This window comes from Dipodomys merriami, unplaced genomic scaffold (genome assembly GCF_024711535.1).
Source record: "Dipodomys merriami isolate MVZ:Mamm:240054 unplaced genomic scaffold, mDipMer1.0.p SCAF_2, whole genome shotgun sequence".
Classification (NCBI taxonomy): Eukaryota; Metazoa; Chordata; class Mammalia; order Rodentia; family Heteromyidae; genus Dipodomys; species Dipodomys merriami.
The window spans coordinates 79,924,659-79,942,901 of NW_027203381.1; the positions used below are offsets into that span (position 1 = coordinate 79,924,659).

At 47.5% G+C, this 18,243-nt stretch overlaps 2 protein-coding genes across 7 annotated transcripts in view; one reads left to right on the top strand and one right to left on the bottom strand.

Annotated features, from left to right (window-relative positions):
* The window catches only part of Cfap44 (cilia and flagella associated protein 44), a 76,077-nt gene extending 70,114 nt beyond the window's left edge, over positions 1-5,963 (top strand). For both annotated transcript variants that reach the window (XM_070030229.1, XM_070030230.1), the window contains exon 35: positions 859-5,963. In XM_070030229.1, the coding sequence (XP_069886330.1) occupies positions 859-1,050 (192 nt within the window). In that variant the 3' untranslated portion in view covers positions 1,051-5,963. The remainder of the gene's footprint in view (positions 1-858) is intronic.
* A 107-nt stretch (positions 5,964-6,070) lies between these two features.
* Positions 6,071-18,243, bottom strand: part of Boc (BOC cell adhesion associated, oncogene regulated) — a 78,883-nt gene continuing 66,710 nt past the window's right edge. Inside the window, exons 10-20 of one of the 5 annotated variants that reach the window (XM_070030233.1) lie at positions 14,622-14,781; positions 13,834-13,944; positions 13,207-13,413; positions 12,717-12,898; positions 12,019-12,124; positions 11,311-11,433; positions 9,060-9,281; positions 8,027-8,262; positions 7,823-7,899; positions 7,197-7,387; positions 6,071-6,256 (exon numbers count right to left, since the gene is read on the bottom strand). In XM_070030233.1, the coding sequence (XP_069886334.1) occupies positions 6,156-6,256; positions 7,197-7,387; positions 7,823-7,899; positions 8,027-8,262; positions 9,060-9,281; positions 11,311-11,433; positions 12,019-12,124; positions 12,717-12,898; positions 13,207-13,413; positions 13,834-13,944; positions 14,622-14,781 (1,716 nt within the window). In that variant the 3' untranslated portion in view covers positions 6,071-6,155. Of the gene's footprint in view, positions 6,257-7,196; positions 7,388-7,822; positions 7,900-8,026; positions 8,263-9,059; positions 9,282-11,310; positions 11,434-12,018; positions 12,125-12,716; positions 12,899-13,206; positions 13,414-13,833; positions 13,945-14,621; positions 14,785-18,243 lie in introns of all 5 variants that reach the window. The other 4 variants (XM_070030236.1, XM_070030234.1, XM_070030235.1 and 1 more) reach the window with 4 other exon arrangements.

Below are 18,243 nucleotides of genomic sequence, written 5' to 3' on the forward strand. Positions count from 1 at the left end.
GTGGATCTAGCCTCTTAGAAAGTGGTATCAAGTCAGCAATGAGGCCAAACTATATGAAATTACCTTATCTTAGATTTTTAAAAAATCAGATATACTAAGTTTCATGTGATTCAGGCTGATAATCATAATTATGCATATAATTGGATATCTTGGATAGATAAAGATATATTTATATATGTTTTGATGGGGGAGAGCAGGAAATCCTAACCTAGTCCACGAGACAAAGGCCTCCCTGAAAGTGAGGTCTGCGGCCTGAGCCAGAGTCTGAGGAAATCGAGGTTTCTCTTGGGGAACTGAAGTGTGAGTTGCATAAGACACCCATACTTATCTTTTGTGGTCTCTGTGATGTGGTTTCAGGTAATGAATGCCTGGTAGCTTAAAATGTTGCTCTCCCCAAGGGGATTTGCATTTTAAAAGTTGGTTTGAGCCGGGCGCTGGTGGCTCACGCCTGTAATCCTAGCTACTCAGGAGGCTGAGATCTGAGGATAGCGGTTCAAAGCCAGCCCGGGCAGGAGAGACCATGAGACTCCTATCTCCAATAAACCACCAGAAAACCGGAAGTGGCGCTGTAGCTCAAGTGGTAGAGCGCTCGCCTTGAGCTGAAGAGCTGAGGGACAGCGCTCAGGCCTGGAGTTCAAGCCCCATGACCGACAAAAAAAAAAAAAAAAAAAAAGTTGGTTTGAAGGCACACATTTCTCCAGGAGGGATTTTAGCCCAGGAGTGGAAGGCCCCTTAAATTAAGGAGCAGTGGTTGTTTAAAACAGCTGTGAGATCTGCACTCCTAACAGACAGGAGTTTTTCCCACAGATTTTTCACATTCCAAATGATGCTTAAGGCAGAGAGGTTTTCTTCCAACAGGGCAATGCTTTCCAGACCCTTCGGCAAGCAGACATCCTGGCAAAAGAGAAGATCACTGAACTGATTCACACCCAGGCAGAGAAGATTACAGCCTTAAAGGAAGAAATCACTCTCCTGCGTAAAAAAGGAGGCCTTATCCTACCCCCCATTCCATCCAGGACAGAAGATGGAACGAAGCCCATGGACCTTTAAGTTTACTCTTTTCTCATTACTGAAAATTTTAAATCAGATTCTGTCATGTGGTTTAATATTTTTTTCTCTAAATTGATTGTCTTCCAAGTGGCTGTAGCACCTGACATCTAGTTATTGCTGAACGGAACCAATTTAATTGTTTAGATTGTGCTAGTCAGAATGTAAATTCTCAAAGGGCTCTCTCTCTCAGCATTGTGAGAAGCATCTGTAAAATATGTTGTTTTAGGAAAATTTCTTTCTCTAGTATTCTGAATGTTTAGCCATTAGCAAGAAAAATTACCAGTCAGTAACCCATAAGAAAACTTCCATTCTCTATCCTTCCAGCGTTAGAAAAATGAAGCTTATTTTTATTGACTATTCTCTGGGAGGGCATAGAGAAAAAAGACGAACTATTTGCTATCTCAGAAAAAGGAATATAGATTAGAAGTGGCATTCTTCATTTCAGAAAGCTTATTTGAGGGCTCACAGTTCAGGAAATGCAGACAGAACATAGCAAAGCAGCTTGCTTTAGTTTGCTTTGGGTGGGCAGAAAACAGACTAACCAGCTTCCTGAATCACCTGCTTTTTGCAGACTCCTCAGTTCTGAGCAGAGCAGAGGGATGTGCTTTGCAAAAACACTCAGTAAGGAAGCGTGTCTTTGAAGATTACTCTAGAATACTTAGAAGATTACTTAGAATACTCTAGCAGTTACTCTAGATTACTCTAGAATACTTAGGAGATTACTTAGAATACTCTAGCAGTATTCTAAGTATTTCTCATAGTTTTTCATGCCCTATGCCATCTTCTTTCAGATTTGACTTCAATCATTTTCTGGTTTTGATACATATCAGAAAGAAATGGAATAGAGTTGTATCTCTTGGAAAGATCATCTCTATCTCTTCTAATTAGGTGGGATATTTTAAACTAACTAAGAGCATCCTTTTGGTTTCAGCCAAGTGTTCATTGAAATTCATGGCTGCATCCAATAAAGAAAGATCTCACTGATACTTGGCTTTCTGCTGGTAATCATGTAGTTCGCTCAATGAGCGACTCACTGTCTGGGCTATCCCAACATGTTAGTTGGTCACTAAGGCAGGGAAGAGTATAATACCTGTATCGCCTAGGTGGAGAAGGCGACCCAGCAGTGCCAAGGGCTCCTAACCTGAAGCTGATGTCCTCAAGCAGAATGGATTGGATTTGCCACTTTCATTCGTGCATGTATGCATGCTCTAAATTCAGGCATTTAAAAAAATGTGCTAGTCATAACATTAATGTTTCTTGCTATATGAAAAATTTTTACCCCCCCCACCCCATACTTACCTTAAAACAACAAAATTATTATCTCGTCAGAGTGAGAAGGTTTGCGAAGGGCAGGAATCTAGGAGCAGCTAGGCTGGGTGTCTTTGGCTCAGCCTATGTCAGATTTGTAATCACACTGTGACTTGAGACTGTCATTTTAAACTTGGCTGGAGCTGGAGGAACTACTTTTGAGTTCAGTTGGCTGTCAGCAGGACCCAGCTTCTGTTCCTCAGCACATAGGCTTTTCCACAGGGCTGCTCACCAAGATTTCTCCAGAGCCAACCATACAAGAGTGAGGGAGAGAGAGCAAGAAAAGATGACCTAATCTCAGCAGAGATATACCACCGTTACAGCATGAGTCACACAGGCCAACCCTGCTGGGTTTGTGATGTGGGAGGGACTAAACAGACTGAATACCAGGTGGGAACCACTGGGAGCCATTGTGAAGCCATCTACCCCAGGAGCAACTATCTGAATAAGTGGTATCTTGATATGCTGTTCCCTTCTTAGTTGTATGAGCTAGAAGTTATATCATCTTCCCATTCTAAAATTCTGTATTGGAATTGTAGCGTGACTGAATTAACAGTCTATGGGCCTGCTAGTCATAGATTCAATGCATTTGTTTAGCTTAAAAGCAACGTGAACTAGACAGAAGCAGAAGTTAAATCTGTACTGTTCAGCATGTTTTGGATTTGACAAGATAACACTCCATTATTTTATGTTGAATTGAACAAGTTGTATCAACAGATGTCGTTGTATTTCTGCTTCACTCAACATTTAAGTCTGTAGTTAAGTTTGAGCACTGAATTTCCAAGAATTCAAGCTTCAAACAAGAGTTGAGCAGCAGAGAGACTTGGATGGGGAAGGCTGGAAAGCTGTCCTGCTGCCCTGATCTCACTGCTCTCTGCCTCCTGCTATGTGCTCAAGCGAGCAGCCTCACCATAAACCTCAGCATGCACTGAGTTACTTGTGGATCAGTCATTAATATCACCTGGTCACTTTGAACTTTTGTCTGTGATATCACGGAATCTCAGCACTAGAAACAAAGGATACCTCAGACTCCAGGCCTGTCACTATTTATGTATAGTAAAATTCTATCAGAGAAAACTTCCACTTTTACAAGTCCATGAGCCACCAGCTGACCCCCGTACCTCCTACCAGTTCCCATCCACCCACCCACCAGACCTTATTCTTTCCTTCCAGCAATTTATGTAGCCGTGGCACAATGAATCAGAACTTTAAGTAGGTTTATAATCACAGTAATCAAGAAGTACAAAATGCAAATAGAATTGATTATCTGGGCTCTTTCATTTTCTTTTTGTTTGTTTTTGTTCTTTTGATGGTCATGGGGCTTGAACTTTGGGCTTGGGCGCTGTCCCTGTGCTTTTCAGCTCAAGGCTAGTGCTCTTCCGCTTGAGCCACAGCACCACTTCTGATTTTCTAGTGGTTTTATTGGAGATAAGAGTTTCAGGGACTTTCCTGCCCGGGCTGGCTTTGAACCGTTATCCTCAGATCTCAGTCTCCTGAGTAACTAGGATTACAGGCGTGAGCCACTGGCGCCCAGTGGCTTTCATTTTCTAAGCTAACACTGGTGACCTGGTGTCCCAACCTTTCACTTGTGTCATGCAATTGGATAAGGTAGATGTACACATTTATCTCACTGCACATGGTTTTGATCCAAACCTTTTTAAACAACAACAACAAGAACAAACAACAAAACAGTGATAAAATTATTCAGTGTCAGGATTCCAGACTTGTAAAAAGCAGGAATTTTATCCCTTCAATGACATTTACAATGAACTACTTTGGCAATAATCTTAGATCAACAAGGAGAAAAGACAAAGGAAAGTTTGTTGTTGTTGTTGTTATTTTTAAGGTTTTCACTGGTATGACTGAATATGTGAGCATATTTTCTTGGTGTTGATGAGCAAAGTGAAGACTTGAGGACATTAGACCTGCCCATTTCTGGAAATGATCTCTAGGCTCTCACCTTTTATTACTTCCCCAGACCTGCTATTTTCCTGAGATTTCTATGTACCCTAGTCATTTTGACAAATATTTTTTTCAATACTGCTTTCCTAAAGATTAGTTGTGCTACAGAAAAAAGATACATGCCTGAGGAACATGTGTACTACTTATTCTGAACAGCAGAGGGTGAAATTGCCCCATTCAGAGTTTGAAGACTCAGCAGCTTCACCTGATTATGCTTAGCAATTCTTTGTGACTTGAAGCTAAAGGTCCAGTTCAACTTTTTTTTCCTCTTCTTTTCTCTTGTAAAACTTTCTTTTTTGTAAGATCGAAGCTGAGGTCCTTGCCTTCAGTAGACAAGCATCCTACCAGTTGAGCTATACCCTCAGTCCTTTTTTGGCTTTAGTTATTTTTCAGATATAGGGTCTTGTACTTTGGGCATGGGCTGGCCTTGGATGGTCATCCTAATACTTGTGCCTCTTTGTAGCTGAGATGACAGATGGACACTAACACATGCATCTTGTTCATTGAAAATAGAGCCTTATGAACCTGTTGCCTAGGCTGACCTCTTAACTATGGCTGTCAATCTTCCTGAGGCACTGCCTCAGCTCTTAATGTGATTGTGTCAACTGGCATTCTGGCTCTAAGCTTGACTGAAATACAGAAAATACCTGTCCTCCCTCCCCCCACTCTCCTACCCCAGACCCAGTGAAACTTTAAAGTGTGAAGCTTTTCAAATCTAGGCCCCATTCTACATTTAAAGGTTTAAGTTTCTTCAGTTAAAAAAAAAAATCTCTGGCTGATTCTTTGGTGGGACAAGCATGAGTAAATGTTGAGTAACGTACTCCAGCAATGCTGATGTATCTTTAGAAAGAAGGGAAATGGACTTATCAGGAACCTATGTTCACACATAGCATAGCATTCAGCTAATGGTATTATGAGTGACATGTCTGGTGGTCACAGACCTGTCTGAGAATTGGTTTCCTTCTGCTTTGCCTAAGACCAGTCCGCAGGAGAACCAGAACTGTTGCCTATTATACAATATTTCCCTTGTGGAGTAAACAGTTATCAACACATTCTACATTAATCCAAACACAACTGATGCTCAATGCTTAAAAAAAAACACGAAAGAAAACATCTGCTAGAGTGTGTAGATTTTTTCCTCTGATGGATCTGAAAATGTCACAAGTGCATCTTTTCTCCAATGACCGTGAGACTGGTTTCTGACTTGTAAAGAAACTGCTGACTCATACATGACTAAGTTGAAGGTTAAAGGGAAGACTAAACATTTATTTAGAAGTTACAGTGTTTGTTTTTACAGGGCTATGTTGCCAGAGATTATTGATTCTGGAAGGTTTGTTAATGCTTCTATTGCTGTACACACGCTGGTCTGTTCTCATGGCATCTTAGGAACGGTGTCCTGTGCCATCAGATCTAGACATCTTCAAGGGTGGCTCCAGTCTGTGACCCCAAGGTCCTTCCTTCCATCAGCAGTCCGGGGGCGGGGGGCATCCTGAGCCCTCAGCGGCTACAGGTTCTGTGATACTCATTCTGGGTATGATTCCTGAAATCGTTGGGGGGGGGGATGGGGACTTGTCTTTTTCCCTCTTGTACCTCAAAAGGGAGGATTCCTCCAGAATTATAAAAACACATATACATTTATTTACAAGTGCATAAATATATAAATATGGCTATAATAGAAAAATAAATACCATTTTTTTCTCTGTCTCTTAAAAAACAAATGAACAATATATAGTCTTTCTGGGATATTGGCTTCTGCCTAATTGTGGGAGGAGGTGGTTCAAAAGCCACGTGCACCGGTGATCTGGGGACAGAGGAGATGTATCCCAGCTTCCTTTTTATATAGGCCCCGAGGGCCGCCAATCTCCTCCACCCACTTGGCAGGAGTCAGGAATGTCCACCTCTTCAACTGGTACAAGGCCCAGGCAGCATGGAGGCCCTAGCAGAGAGAGAAAAATAAGAGACATTAAAATCCAGACTGATCAAGAGGGCCTGGGCCAATTCCTCTTGGGAACTAGTCACTGGCCCTGAGGAAGCAGACAGAAACCTACAACCAAGACAAGGCATTTATGTTCTCTCTAAGGACTCTCAGCAAGACAATTAGGGCTCATTAGGATTCAAGTCCCACCTATGCTGGGGTTTGGGGCTGCACGACTTCCAAGCACTTAGTTTGTGCTCTAGGGAAGATGGCAGTAGAGGAGCTCATAGAATATAGAAGGAGGCCCTTTGTAGCTCTTTGTAGATTCAGGCTATGTAGTCTGTCTCATAGTCCTCTCCCCCAGGCAACCTAATCCAGCTTGCAGGATGCTGCGTCTGATGAGAGGAGGTGACTTTTAGAATTGAGACAGGGTTCTGTGAAAGGAAGGGCCAGCACACCACAGAGGCCGAGACCCTGGCCAGTCCTGTGAAGCAGCCTGGGCTCCAGCAAGGCACCCTCAGATTTCCAGGAAGCGGGTGCAGAGGGACATGTGGGATGGGCCAGAGTGAATGGCCCTGAGCCCCCGACAGGAAAAGTTCTGTGGAAGCACAGAGTTAGGATGTTTTTAAACACTTGGCTCCCAATGACTGATGCAACTTATTCCTTAATTAAGAGACAAGACCCAACAAGGCAAGGGATGAGAAATGTCTTAGTGTGATGAGAGGGGAAAAGCATTTGTGAATGACCTTGAGAGGCAGAGACAGAATGGGCTTTCTCTCTGAAATAAGAATATCCCTTTTCTCATCTTTCTCAGACCTTGGGTTGAAGTGTGGGCCTGGGACGCTGCCTTAGATCTTTGGCTTCAGCAATAGGGACTGCTATCTCCCCAGACTCCAAGTTGAGAGTGCCACCCTCTGGCCATCCCCGGCCTGTGCATTGCTCCGCTCTGTTCCTAGCTGACCTGAGTGAAATGGCGGGTCCCACGCAGCTTCCAGCCCAGGGCTCTCTGGCCCCTTCCTCACTCCTGCCTGGTGAACGGTGGTAGATGGCTCCAGGAGGTGGCAGCAGTCTTGGGGCTGGAGCAGCTGGTGTGTGGAGTCATCAGGCAGTGTATACAAGAAAGACCCCTCATCCGGGCTAGAACTCGGACCCCTGTATGGCACAAGACCAGAGTGGGAAAGTGAGGAGGGGAAAGAATGGATCAACCAGCCTCCAGTCCTTAGCAGCTTCCTTGGTCAAGGACTGAGTGTGAAAAATAGGCACAGCGTTCTCCTCCCTTCTCTATTCTGTGTTGGGCAAGTGTGAACCCTGGGGTCCAGTGGGCTGTGAGCAAATTCAATTCTCGCTGGTGTTTCTGCCTCCTTCCATGTGGGAAGGACTCAGCCCCCCCCCCCCCCCCGGCAGAAGGAGCCTCATAATTCCCAGTACAATGAGCCCCCAGGAACTGGGGCTGCTAGTGTCGGCAGATTTGAGAACTCCCGAGCAAAGCACTGTGCTTGCCTGGGTGACAGACCTACACTTGAGGAGAAAGTGAGGCTCTGGGGCTTGGGGGGGATGTGAAAGGAAGACAGGGAGGGAGCTGGTCACCTGGTAACCCGGTGGCTCTGGGATTCATACCCGTTGCCAAGGATGGTCTGCCTCAGCAAGCCAGCATCGTCCTGCTGCTGGAAGGGAAGAGGAAGGAAAGGTCATGTCAGGGGTTAGACGTCCCAGGGCTCCGTGCTCAGGTCTGAGGCAGCCCACTGTCTCTCCTCCGGTCCCATGTGGGGGCCACCCCCAGGAGCACATTACCTGCGGCAGCTCCCCTGGGCAGTGCTGTTGAGGTTTCACGCCTGGGCAGCCGACCGCAGCCACCGGGCAGCCCCTGCTCACATGCATCCCATTGGCACAGGCCCGTCCATTGATGCCACTGAAGTAAGACTGTCCGTTGGCTCGGTGGCCCGGAAGTCCTCCCAATGGCACCATAGTGTACTGGCAGGAAGAGGACAGAAGGGCACTTCGAGGAAAACCCAGATCAGTTGTATGTTCTAGAAGAAAAAGACATGTGTGGAGCTCAGGAAACCTCAAGCAACTGGGGGAAAAAATTCCCCACACTCCTGACCACATGGAAGCATTTTCTCTCAGAATCATTATCACCCGTTTCCTTTTTCTTTTTTTTTGGTACTGGTCCTGGGGCTTGAACTCAGGGCCTCGGCACTGTCCCTGAGCCTCTTTGTTTTTGCTCAAGGCTAGTGTTCTACCACTTGAGCTACAGCTTCTGGCTTTTTGGTAGTTTAGTGGCGATAAGAGTCTCATAGACTGTCCTGTCTGGGCTGGGTTTGAACTGTGATCCTCAGATCTCAGCCTCCTGAGTCGCTAGCCTTCTAGGCATGAGCCACCATCACCTGGCTCCAGTCATCCATTTCTTCCTTTATTTTGGAGTGAGAAGCGTAGGGAAGACAACAAGGCAAAGGCTTGGTGGAAAGAGGTGGTGAGGGGAAGTTGGCTTTAAGTGCTGCCGAAGGAAGAAGAAAGGAGTGGACAAAAAGAGTGGAGCAACATGAGGCTGGAGGTGTGCCTCAGGCCTGTGCTACAGGCCTCCGAAGCAGATGGAGCCAGAAAAGCACCCAGCTTTAGAGACTGAGTAATGTCTTCCTCTCCATACTGCTGTTAGCCAAGGTGTTCTCTGACTGAGGGACTTCTAGGAACTAGAGCTGCTGGTAGCTGTGAAACAGCCCCTCTGGCCCTGCCCTGGCAGAGGCTCCTTGGTAGGCAAGGGCCCATCCTCCCTCCCCAGCCTCCTCCCTCCCTGCACCCTCCCTCCACACCAAGGAGGAGTACTCACTTTGCTTAGACCATGCTCTCCACAGGCAGAAAGGGATGAAGGTGACGATGATGAGGACGATTGAGCCCAGGACGACTCCAACAATCAGATAGGGCAAGTCGCTGGCCCGTGCTACCATGGCCCCTGTGCCCATTGGCCGCTCTATGGTTTCTGGGGGTGGAGGTTGTGGTGGGGCCAGAGTGGGCGGTGGGAGTCGGCCAGGCTGACCAGAAGACTTGCGAGCTGCAATTGTGGATAAAACCCACTCGATCATGTATTTTCTTGGACATTTCCTTCATAACACGTAGGAAAAAAAAAAAAACCACCACCAAAAACCACTGCCCCAATCCCATGAGTGAAACAAGACAAAGGCTTGATTCTGAACCAGAATCAACACTCAGCAGGAACTCTTACGTGAAATTTGGTATTGTTGAGGAGACCTGAGCCTTACATTTCAAGATGTGGAGATGAAAATATTTAAAATGCATGGAACCAGCAAAGGGCCTGGGAATGGCAGAATGTACTGACAGATCCTGGGGGGAAGAGGGGTGGTGAAATCTTGGGCTGCAGGGGCCACAGAAGTTTTGGGACTTGTAGGACAGACAGGGATTGAGAAAGGCTGACTCAAGCGTGAGAAGTTCTATCATGCCCCGTCTCTCTGGGGTTTGCCATTCCAGGTGTGCCTGGCATTGCTAACTTTTCCCAGCTGTCTCCTCACTCAGCTCTCAGATGCACAGCCTCCTGGTCCTCCTACCTACCACTCTGACTACCAGTTTTTCCCATCCTTTCCTTCTGCCTCCTCAGACGCTGAGAGATGAACTGGTTTGGCATATGCTCTCTGTGCAATTTCACCTGTTCTTCGATTTCCACCTGTATTCTAAAGACACATCAAAAACCTACTGGGACCCACAAAGAATACTTGCTTCATTAATCACCCACCTGCATTTCAATGTTTCCAGAGAATCAGACACTCAGTAAACCTTCCAATTGGTTTTATCTTGTTCCTTTCTCATAAAAATGCATTTCTTTTCTTTTTCTTGGTCTGAGGCCAAGACTCGAACTTGGTACCTGCATCCGTTTTTGCTCATTGGTTAGCATTCTACCAATTGCACCATGCCTCTAACTCTGATTTCTCGTCATTTCTATTTCAGTAAATGGCAGCCACAGCTAGTAGAATTTCTGAGCTAAAGCACCGAGCTTGCTTTTAACTCCTTTCATATTGTCCTAATCCCAGCGTTCAGTCAGTTAGTCCTGATCTGTCCAAGCTTTCTCAAAAAACATGATTCATACACATCCCTTTTCTTTTTACTTTAGGGGCCCAGTCCACTTTCCTTTGCCTGGTCCATGCATGATCACAGGTGACAATTCTTAGCAAATAAATCCAACTACAACCCTTCTCATTTCAGGGCCTTGAGTGGTTCCGACTGCCCACTGCAGGCCCCAGTGACCCTGGCCTTTTCCCTGAGCCGCCCGCTCTCATCTTCTTCCCAGGCACTGGACACTCCAGCAAGCTGAAGCAACTTCTAGTCTGGACCTATCTCCCAGGCAACAACCTCCTCATGCCAGCCTGAAGCCTCAGTCCTTCCAGAAGAGTCATAAAAGCTGTGTAAAGTTCTTTCCCGTGGACACTCAGCGTTCTACTTGACGCAGGTACCTGCGTCCTCCCTTCCCGGTGCATGGGCAACGAGGGCAGGAAGTATCACAAGGAGTCCCTTGGCAAGTGTTGTGAACAAGAGATTGTGAAGCAATGCCAAGTGGGTAGAGAGAAAGTTATTGTCTCGATAACAGGAATGTGGTGTTTTCTCTCCTTTGTGATCGTCTCCAGACTGCTCTCTGCAATACACTCCACCTCACTTTTATACTTATTTTATTACATTTAAATTATTTTGTTTTTGTGCCAGTACTAAGGCTTGAACTCAGGGCCTTGTGCTCTCACTAGGATTTTCTGCTCCAGGTTGGTGCTCTACCACTTGAGCCATAGCTCCATTTCTGGCTTTTTGCTGATTAACTGGAGATAAGTCACAGGCATGAGCTACCAGTGGTGTGAGCCACTCCCTCACATTCAGTATTTTTAAAAAATGGATTTAATATCTATCCACATGAGCAGTGCACAAACAGTAACAAGTTACGTGCATATGTTTTAGGACAGCAGAAAAGTAACAGCTGATGAGGTCTGGGGATACTTGACAGAGATCGCTTGGCACAGAATAGTGACTTTGTCCTACTTTGCTACAAGTAGCAGAAAGGGAGAGGAGAAGCTACAAAGGATCACCTTTGGTCTCGCAGATCATCACATTGCTGAACTCGCTCTCCCCTCCTTCATTGAAACACTGCATCTTGATATCATAGGAGGTCTCTGGCTGCAGGTGGCTGATGGAGTGCCAGTACCTGTCCCCTGGGAAAAAGGGAGAAGGATGCATGGTGATGCATTGGGTGTTTGCTTGGCTCTGACCTCACAATTAAGAATCTGACAGGGCTATGTGTCTGTGCTGCTGCCACTGGCTGGCACAGGGGCTGAGGTGCTGGGAACACTCTGGAGGAAGTGTTCTGGTGTCCACCTCCATTCCTTCACCATGTCATCATGGAAATAAAGCTTTTTGTTTGTTTTTGTGCTGGTACTAGAGCTTGTACCAGGGCCTGGTACTCTCCTTTAGCTTTTTTGCTGAAGGCTGGTACTCTACCTGTTGAGCCACACCTCCACTTCTCACTTTTGGTTAGTTCCCTGGAAGTAAGAGTCTCACTGACTGTTCTGAGCAAGCTAGGTTTGAACCGCGATCCTCAGATCTCAGCCTCTTGAGTAGCTAGGATTATAGGCGTGAGCCATCAGAACCAGGCAACATGTTTTGTTTTGCTTTTTAAATGAAGGGGTGCCAAGTTGATCATGAAATGACATAGTGCACAGGTTGTCTGGTGACTAGATGCAGCTTTTTGGCTTTAACCAACCAGCAGGAGAAACTACGTCCCACACAGTGCTTCTCACCTTCCACCATGTCCTTCTTGTAGTCACTGTCATTGTCGCTGTCTGTGGGGCGGTAGTAGATGTAAAAGCCGTGGATTGGGGTGTTGTTGTTACTTGCTGGGATGTACTATAGGAAATGGAGAAGAGACAGGTTGACAGTGGAGTACAGAAATCATCGGCAAAGCAAAACCGCTGGGGTGTGGGGTTTCTCCCCAGTCGAGAGTTTGCATGGCACTGGGGGTCCCTGGCAAACATTCTCGATGATGTCCCTGCAGTTCTGTAAAGGAGGCTGTGAAGATGGCATATTATTTTATTTTGCCCAGAAGTCCACACATTTTCACAGAGAAACAAACAAACAAACTGCATTTTCTTCCAAGATATCATCAGTCCCTTCTGATTCTTCCCTGGGGGGGGGGCAGCTGAGGGTGAGGGGCTCTGAACAATTGATGTCGGGGGACAGGCAGGAAGGAGGATGGCCCAGTCTGAAAATAGGAGCAGTTGGGGCACCAAAATGAACAGGAGATTGCTAACAACAGTTCGGACTCCCTACGAGGAGCCTCCCAAATCCACCAAAGTGGGGTGTTTCATGTGCAGGAAGCCCGACAACCAGGGGGAACACTGGGGACAGGGGTGGGGGGTGGAGCAGAGGAGGAACAACTCAGAGGAGGCATCTTAGGAGAAGGGCTGAGCCTAAGTCCCGTCTTCCCAGGGCACCTTACCATCCACTTGAGCATGATGGTGGTCTCGTTGACCGCGTCGGTGAAGGTGATGTAAGGGCCCGCCACAGGTCTCTCGTACACTCGGCCACTGTAGCCAGACACCACGTAGGGCCTCGACGGGGCGCTGGGTTCGCTCTCCCCCAGCATATTCAGAGCTCGCACGCGGAATTTGTAAGAGGTGCCTGACAAAGGAGACCCTCACTGAACACAGGAAACACACTGTATCCCCTACAGCCCGTCAAAGCTCAGCATCCTTCCAGACAGCCTGTCCTGTGAAAGAAGAGCTGCCTGGGGAAACGTCTCTGATAAAGAGAGGGGGAAGGGAGGATTTGTGGCACTGAGGGCCACGGATTGCATCCACAAGCACGTTGAGGGGTGGAGGACTTGTCTGGAGTGTAGAGAAGGGCTGGCACAGCGGCTCCTCCTCTTCCAGCCTATCCATGGGCAGGGCAGTGGGGGACTGGGTAGGAGAAGAGCACCAGACTCTTACCTTTCTCGAGACCCGCGATCTCCACAGAGAGCCGCGAGGGAGGGATGGCACTGGTGGCCAGAATCCAGTCGCCTACTTTCTTCAGCTTCTTGTACTCCACCCGGAAGGACTGGATTGGGAAGCCACCGTTCCCACGGGGGATCCAGGTAACATACACCGAGGTCTCTGAGGCCATGGAGATGGTAGGCCTGTCGGGAGCTTCTGGGGCTGGAGGACCATGCAGAGTGAGGAAGGGTCAGGAGTCAGGGACACCATCAGGTGATGCTACATAGTCTGACCAGACCTGGCTTGAAAGGCTTTTCTCCTTCCTATAGTCTTCTACCCTAGAATTAGCAAATCCCTGGCCCCCAGTTCTGCAGAGCCAGCATGCACAGCCAGGGCTTTCTGGATCCAGGGAGTCAGTGATTCCCGGGTTTGGCTGGCTCATCTTTTATTTGAAAAGCTCCAGTTTTCCTTTTCTCATTGTGGTGAAACTGGGGCAATGTCAAGAGAATATCACCAGAACTCCTGGACTTATAGAACCCAAACCCCACTGCAGCAAGGGGCTTGTCTGAGCTCTGATGCAGTTCATTCTGATTGTGCTTCCGCTCTCCACCACCTCCCTCCCCTAACTGCTGCTGGGCTTACGGGAGAGGCGGCCATGATCCGGCTGGCTGCTGCTCTGGGGACCAGCTCCAGGGTCATCTCTCTGGACTTGCTGCTCCTTGCTGGCTATGATCTCGGGCTTGGGTCGCCGTCCTGGGTAGAAATGGGTTGGGATCAGTCAGAGAGGCACTAGATACCCTTCCTACAGAGTCCTTTTTGCCTGAGAATCTGCCAAGGGCTATGATCAAGTGACACAAACAAGAAACACAGGACACTGAAGTGGGATCGGATTCCCAGCCCTGCTTGGCTCTGAGTCGTTTTGCTGCTGCTCCTCCTGTGAAAGATGGACACAATGATGACAGAGAAGGCTGCTCCTGGTAGTGACACTACAGGTAGGCGTTGGTGACTCACACTTATCATTCTAGCCTCAGATCTCAGGAGGCTGAGATCTGAGGGTGGCAGTTCAAAGCCAGCCTGGCAGGAAAAGTCCAAAAGACTCTTATCACCAACTAACCAACAGAAAACAGGAAGTGGAGCTGTTGCTCAAAGTGGTAGAGCCCTAGCTTTGAGTGAAACAGCTTAGGGATAGTGCCAGGCTCTGGGTTCAAGCCCCATGACCACCACCACCACCACTACCACCACCACCACCACCACCACCACCAAATGATGACACTTCAGCTTGGCACACAAGCCCCAGGAGGCAGCGGCTGGAGGAAGGACAGAATTTGAAATGAAGAGCTAGACAAGGTGAGCAGGGTTTTACACATGGACCTGGTTTACCTCCCTTGAGCCCATGGAAACTGTAAGCTAGGCGCAGCGTTTGACCTTACCAGTACGGAAGGTGACCATGGCGGTCTGACCCTCGCCGGCACAATTGTAAGCTGCCATCTCCACTTCATACAAGCTCCCAGGGTCAAGCCTGGTGAGGGTCAGGCGATGCTGATTGGCTGGGATGCCAGAAATGGTCCAATCATCAGAAGCGTTTGTGACCTGCTGGAGAAGGTGGCTGGTGTAAGGAGTGCCTCTTCCCCTTGGGTGATGGGGGTGCTGTGGTTTGCAAGCAGAGCAGGACTGAGCCCAAGAAGGCAAAAGGATGGAAACCAAGTGGGCAATGGGATGAGTTAGGGGCAGGTGGCACTGCTGAACTCAGGCTGATCCTCCCAGTGGTAGGTCAGTGGTCTCAGCTGAGCAGTCAAGCCAGGCTTCCTGGTTCCTCATCAAATGACCCCTGAAGATCAGAAGGCCTGGTTGATATTGCTGAGAGCCTGTCTAAGGGGTCCCCCAGCCTCAGTACTTCCCCAGACTCCCACAGCCAACTTTCGGCCTCCTTGTGTGCTGAACCTCTCACACGGGGCTCCTCAGTCTCTAGTTGAGCAAGAGGCAGTAATGAGGTGGACAAAAGCAGCACAATGAGCAGCGATGGCAACACTTCCTGAGTTCCCAGGGTGGCCATGGCTGCTACGGTGTGCAAGGCACCAGAACTGTCCTGTGCACACAACGCCACTTGTCCTCACAGGAGCCCAAGAGTGTCACAGTATTCCCATCTGAGGTGACAAAGCTTAGAAAGATAATCTATCTGTTCAAGGCTGCAGCGCTAGTGAGCACAGACACTCTGTCACAACTCCAAAGAACATACTCCGAATGTAACCTGTCCTAGCCAGAGGACTGGGGATGAAGGCAGAAAGTCCGGAGTTCAAGTCCTGCTTGTACAACTGTGAACAAACTCCCTCACTCTACGAGTCCTAAGCTGGCATTTCTAAAATGAGGCAAATAAAATTCCTTGGTTATTCTGAAGATAAATTAGGTGACTTACATAAAGCTGTTAGCATTGAGAGGTTTCCAACAAATTCCAGGCCTTTGCCCTGGTTCTCTCCCCATGCATCCTTTACTGATGAGGTTTCTGTCAATTGAATCCTCTTTTCTTTGCTTGCTCTTTCGCCCTGTCCTTGCTTAGAATTTAAAAAACTGGAGCTGGGAGCATGTCTCTAAACCTACAATCCTACCTACTCAGAAGGCTGAGATCAGAGAATCTCAAACTAAAGGCAGTTTGGACAGACAAATCCAAAAGACTCTCATCTCCAATTAAGCAGCAAAAAGTGAGATCTGGAGATAGAGTGATAATCATGAATGAAAAGCATGAGAAAGAACTGGAGGCCCTGAGTTCAAATCCTAGTACTAGACAAAAAGAAGGAGGAGGAGGAAGAAGAGGAAGAGGGAGAGAGGAGAGAAGAGAAGAGAGGAGAAGAGAAGAGAAGAGAAGAGAAGAGAAGAGAAGAGAAGAGAAGAGAAGAGAAGAGAAGAGAAGAGAAGAGAGGAGAGGAGAGGAGAGGAGAATGGAGAAATAGGAGGAGGGAAGAGGGGAGAGGAGGAACAGGAAGAGAGAGGTGGAGAAGAGGAAGAAGAAGGAAGAGGAGGAGGGAAGAGGAAGAAGAGAAGAGGAGAACAAAGAAGGAAGAAATAAAGGAAGAAGGAGAAGAATAACAGCAATTAGGAATGACTTATAATATTACAAATAATTCTTTAATGGTGGGGCTCTCTAAATCGGAAGAAAAATACAGGGTCCCCAGCCCCCACAGGTGATGGAAGGAGATTCTTGCATCTCAGCCATCCCTTAGGACAAGCTCTGAACAGTCAGCTCTGGAACTGGAAGTAGGGTTTGATGAAGAAAGAGAGCAGCTGGTAGGGAAAGCTCTTATCCCCAAGTAGAATATTCCAAAGCAGAACAAAACCTACCATTCAAAGGGACAGGAATGAACTGGGCTCATTAATGTCAGACTTCCAGGATTTGTTCCAAGGAGAGAGGTTTTTACAAACTGAGATTTCCCCAGTGGTGCTGGAAACCCAAACACAGTAGTCCAAGGTCTGCAGTGCACCAGCAACTGAGAGTGTTTGTGCACGTGAACAAAGTGCATATCAACTGAATAACCCAGTCCCCCATGGCAGAAGAAGAAAAAACAAGTGTAACACAAATGCTATTGATTTTTTTTTTTGAAGAATTCTCTTGTTTGGGTGACGATCTTTTAAGACACGTGAGTTCCACAAGCAGGATTGCCTTTAAAGATTCCTTCTGCCTTTGCAACATCCATCCAACACCTCTGAGCGTCCCCTTTCCCTTCCCGGGCCCTGGCTGGAGCCTAACAGAAGCCAGACCCAGAAGGGATTCCTGTCCTGACTCTCACTCCCCTGTACCCCCCCTTCTCCCTCTGCCCGTCCCTCACTGGCCTCCCACTTCCAATGGGCCCAGAAATGAAAATAAGAACCACAAGGGTAATTAGTCACTGTCACACACACACACTGAGAAGGTTGAATGTGGCCTCAGCCTGGCATTTCCGGATCGCCACAGCAGTTTTTGCCAGCCTGTCTCTTGTATGGGGCAATTTCTTGGCCACCTATTGGCCTGAAAAATATTATTCTTGCTCATGCATTGGGTTTTGTCTCTTGGGGACCATGCATGTTTGGCCTTTCCTGATCTTTGTCTACAACCCTGGTGGAGGTGTCCAGTTACATAAGAATGTAGGGGGCAGCCCTGCCCTGGACCATTGGTGAACAAGGCTGTTTCTTGTTTCAAGCTCATTCACCCCTTTGTTGGCTGCCTGGGAGGAGGTGAGCAGACTCTGGGCTGAGGGCTGGCCTCCTACCAGGAGGCCACCTGGGGCTAAGCTGACCACCCCGGGCTGCAAGGGGGCACTGGGAGTTATCTTGCCCCCAGGTCTTCTAGAAGAATATAAAACGAAAAAGTCAGAATGTGAGTAACCAGTCAGGTTCTGGCTTCTGTGCAGCCAATGCCTTTTATAGGATAAGAGTGATTTTATATTTCTTATTCATTTTTTTGAGATGGAAAAGAAGGGAATATTTCCTGTTCTACATTCATAGATTCTCTTTTCTCCCTATCTTCCACTTAGTATACCTGGCACTTTTGGGAGCAAAAATAATGTGTATGCATTAGAAAACTTGCTAATACCAAGCCATTGTTTTTCGAATGAATGCATTTTAAGAACAATCATTTTCTACTATTGACTGTCCTTAAAGAGAAAGTAGCACATCCGTGGGATGAAAAGAGATGTTTTCAAAGATATCTTGAGGGACTTTCATGTCCTCTTCCTGACAACCCTAGTGGGGGAAGGTGGCAGCCTGGAGGCCCTGTCCCTCTACCTGGGACACAGTGTCCAGGGACGCGAGAGCTGGCTCAGTGCGGTTCCTGCATCCTGTCACAGCCAGGATTCCCTCCCCAACAGCTCCCAAAACATCCTCCTGGACAGTCTCCCCTCTGTGATGGCCTCAACAACATGGTCTGCCGCGGGGGAGCTCAAATGCCTGCTTGTCAGAGTGTAGTCATGGTGAATTCTGAGAACTGAGGGGCATTTTGTAGCCCATAGGGAAAACACTTGTTCACAAATATTTGTTTTGCTGGCTGTTGAGCTAGCTTGTCATGCCAGAGCTGCTGCAGGTATG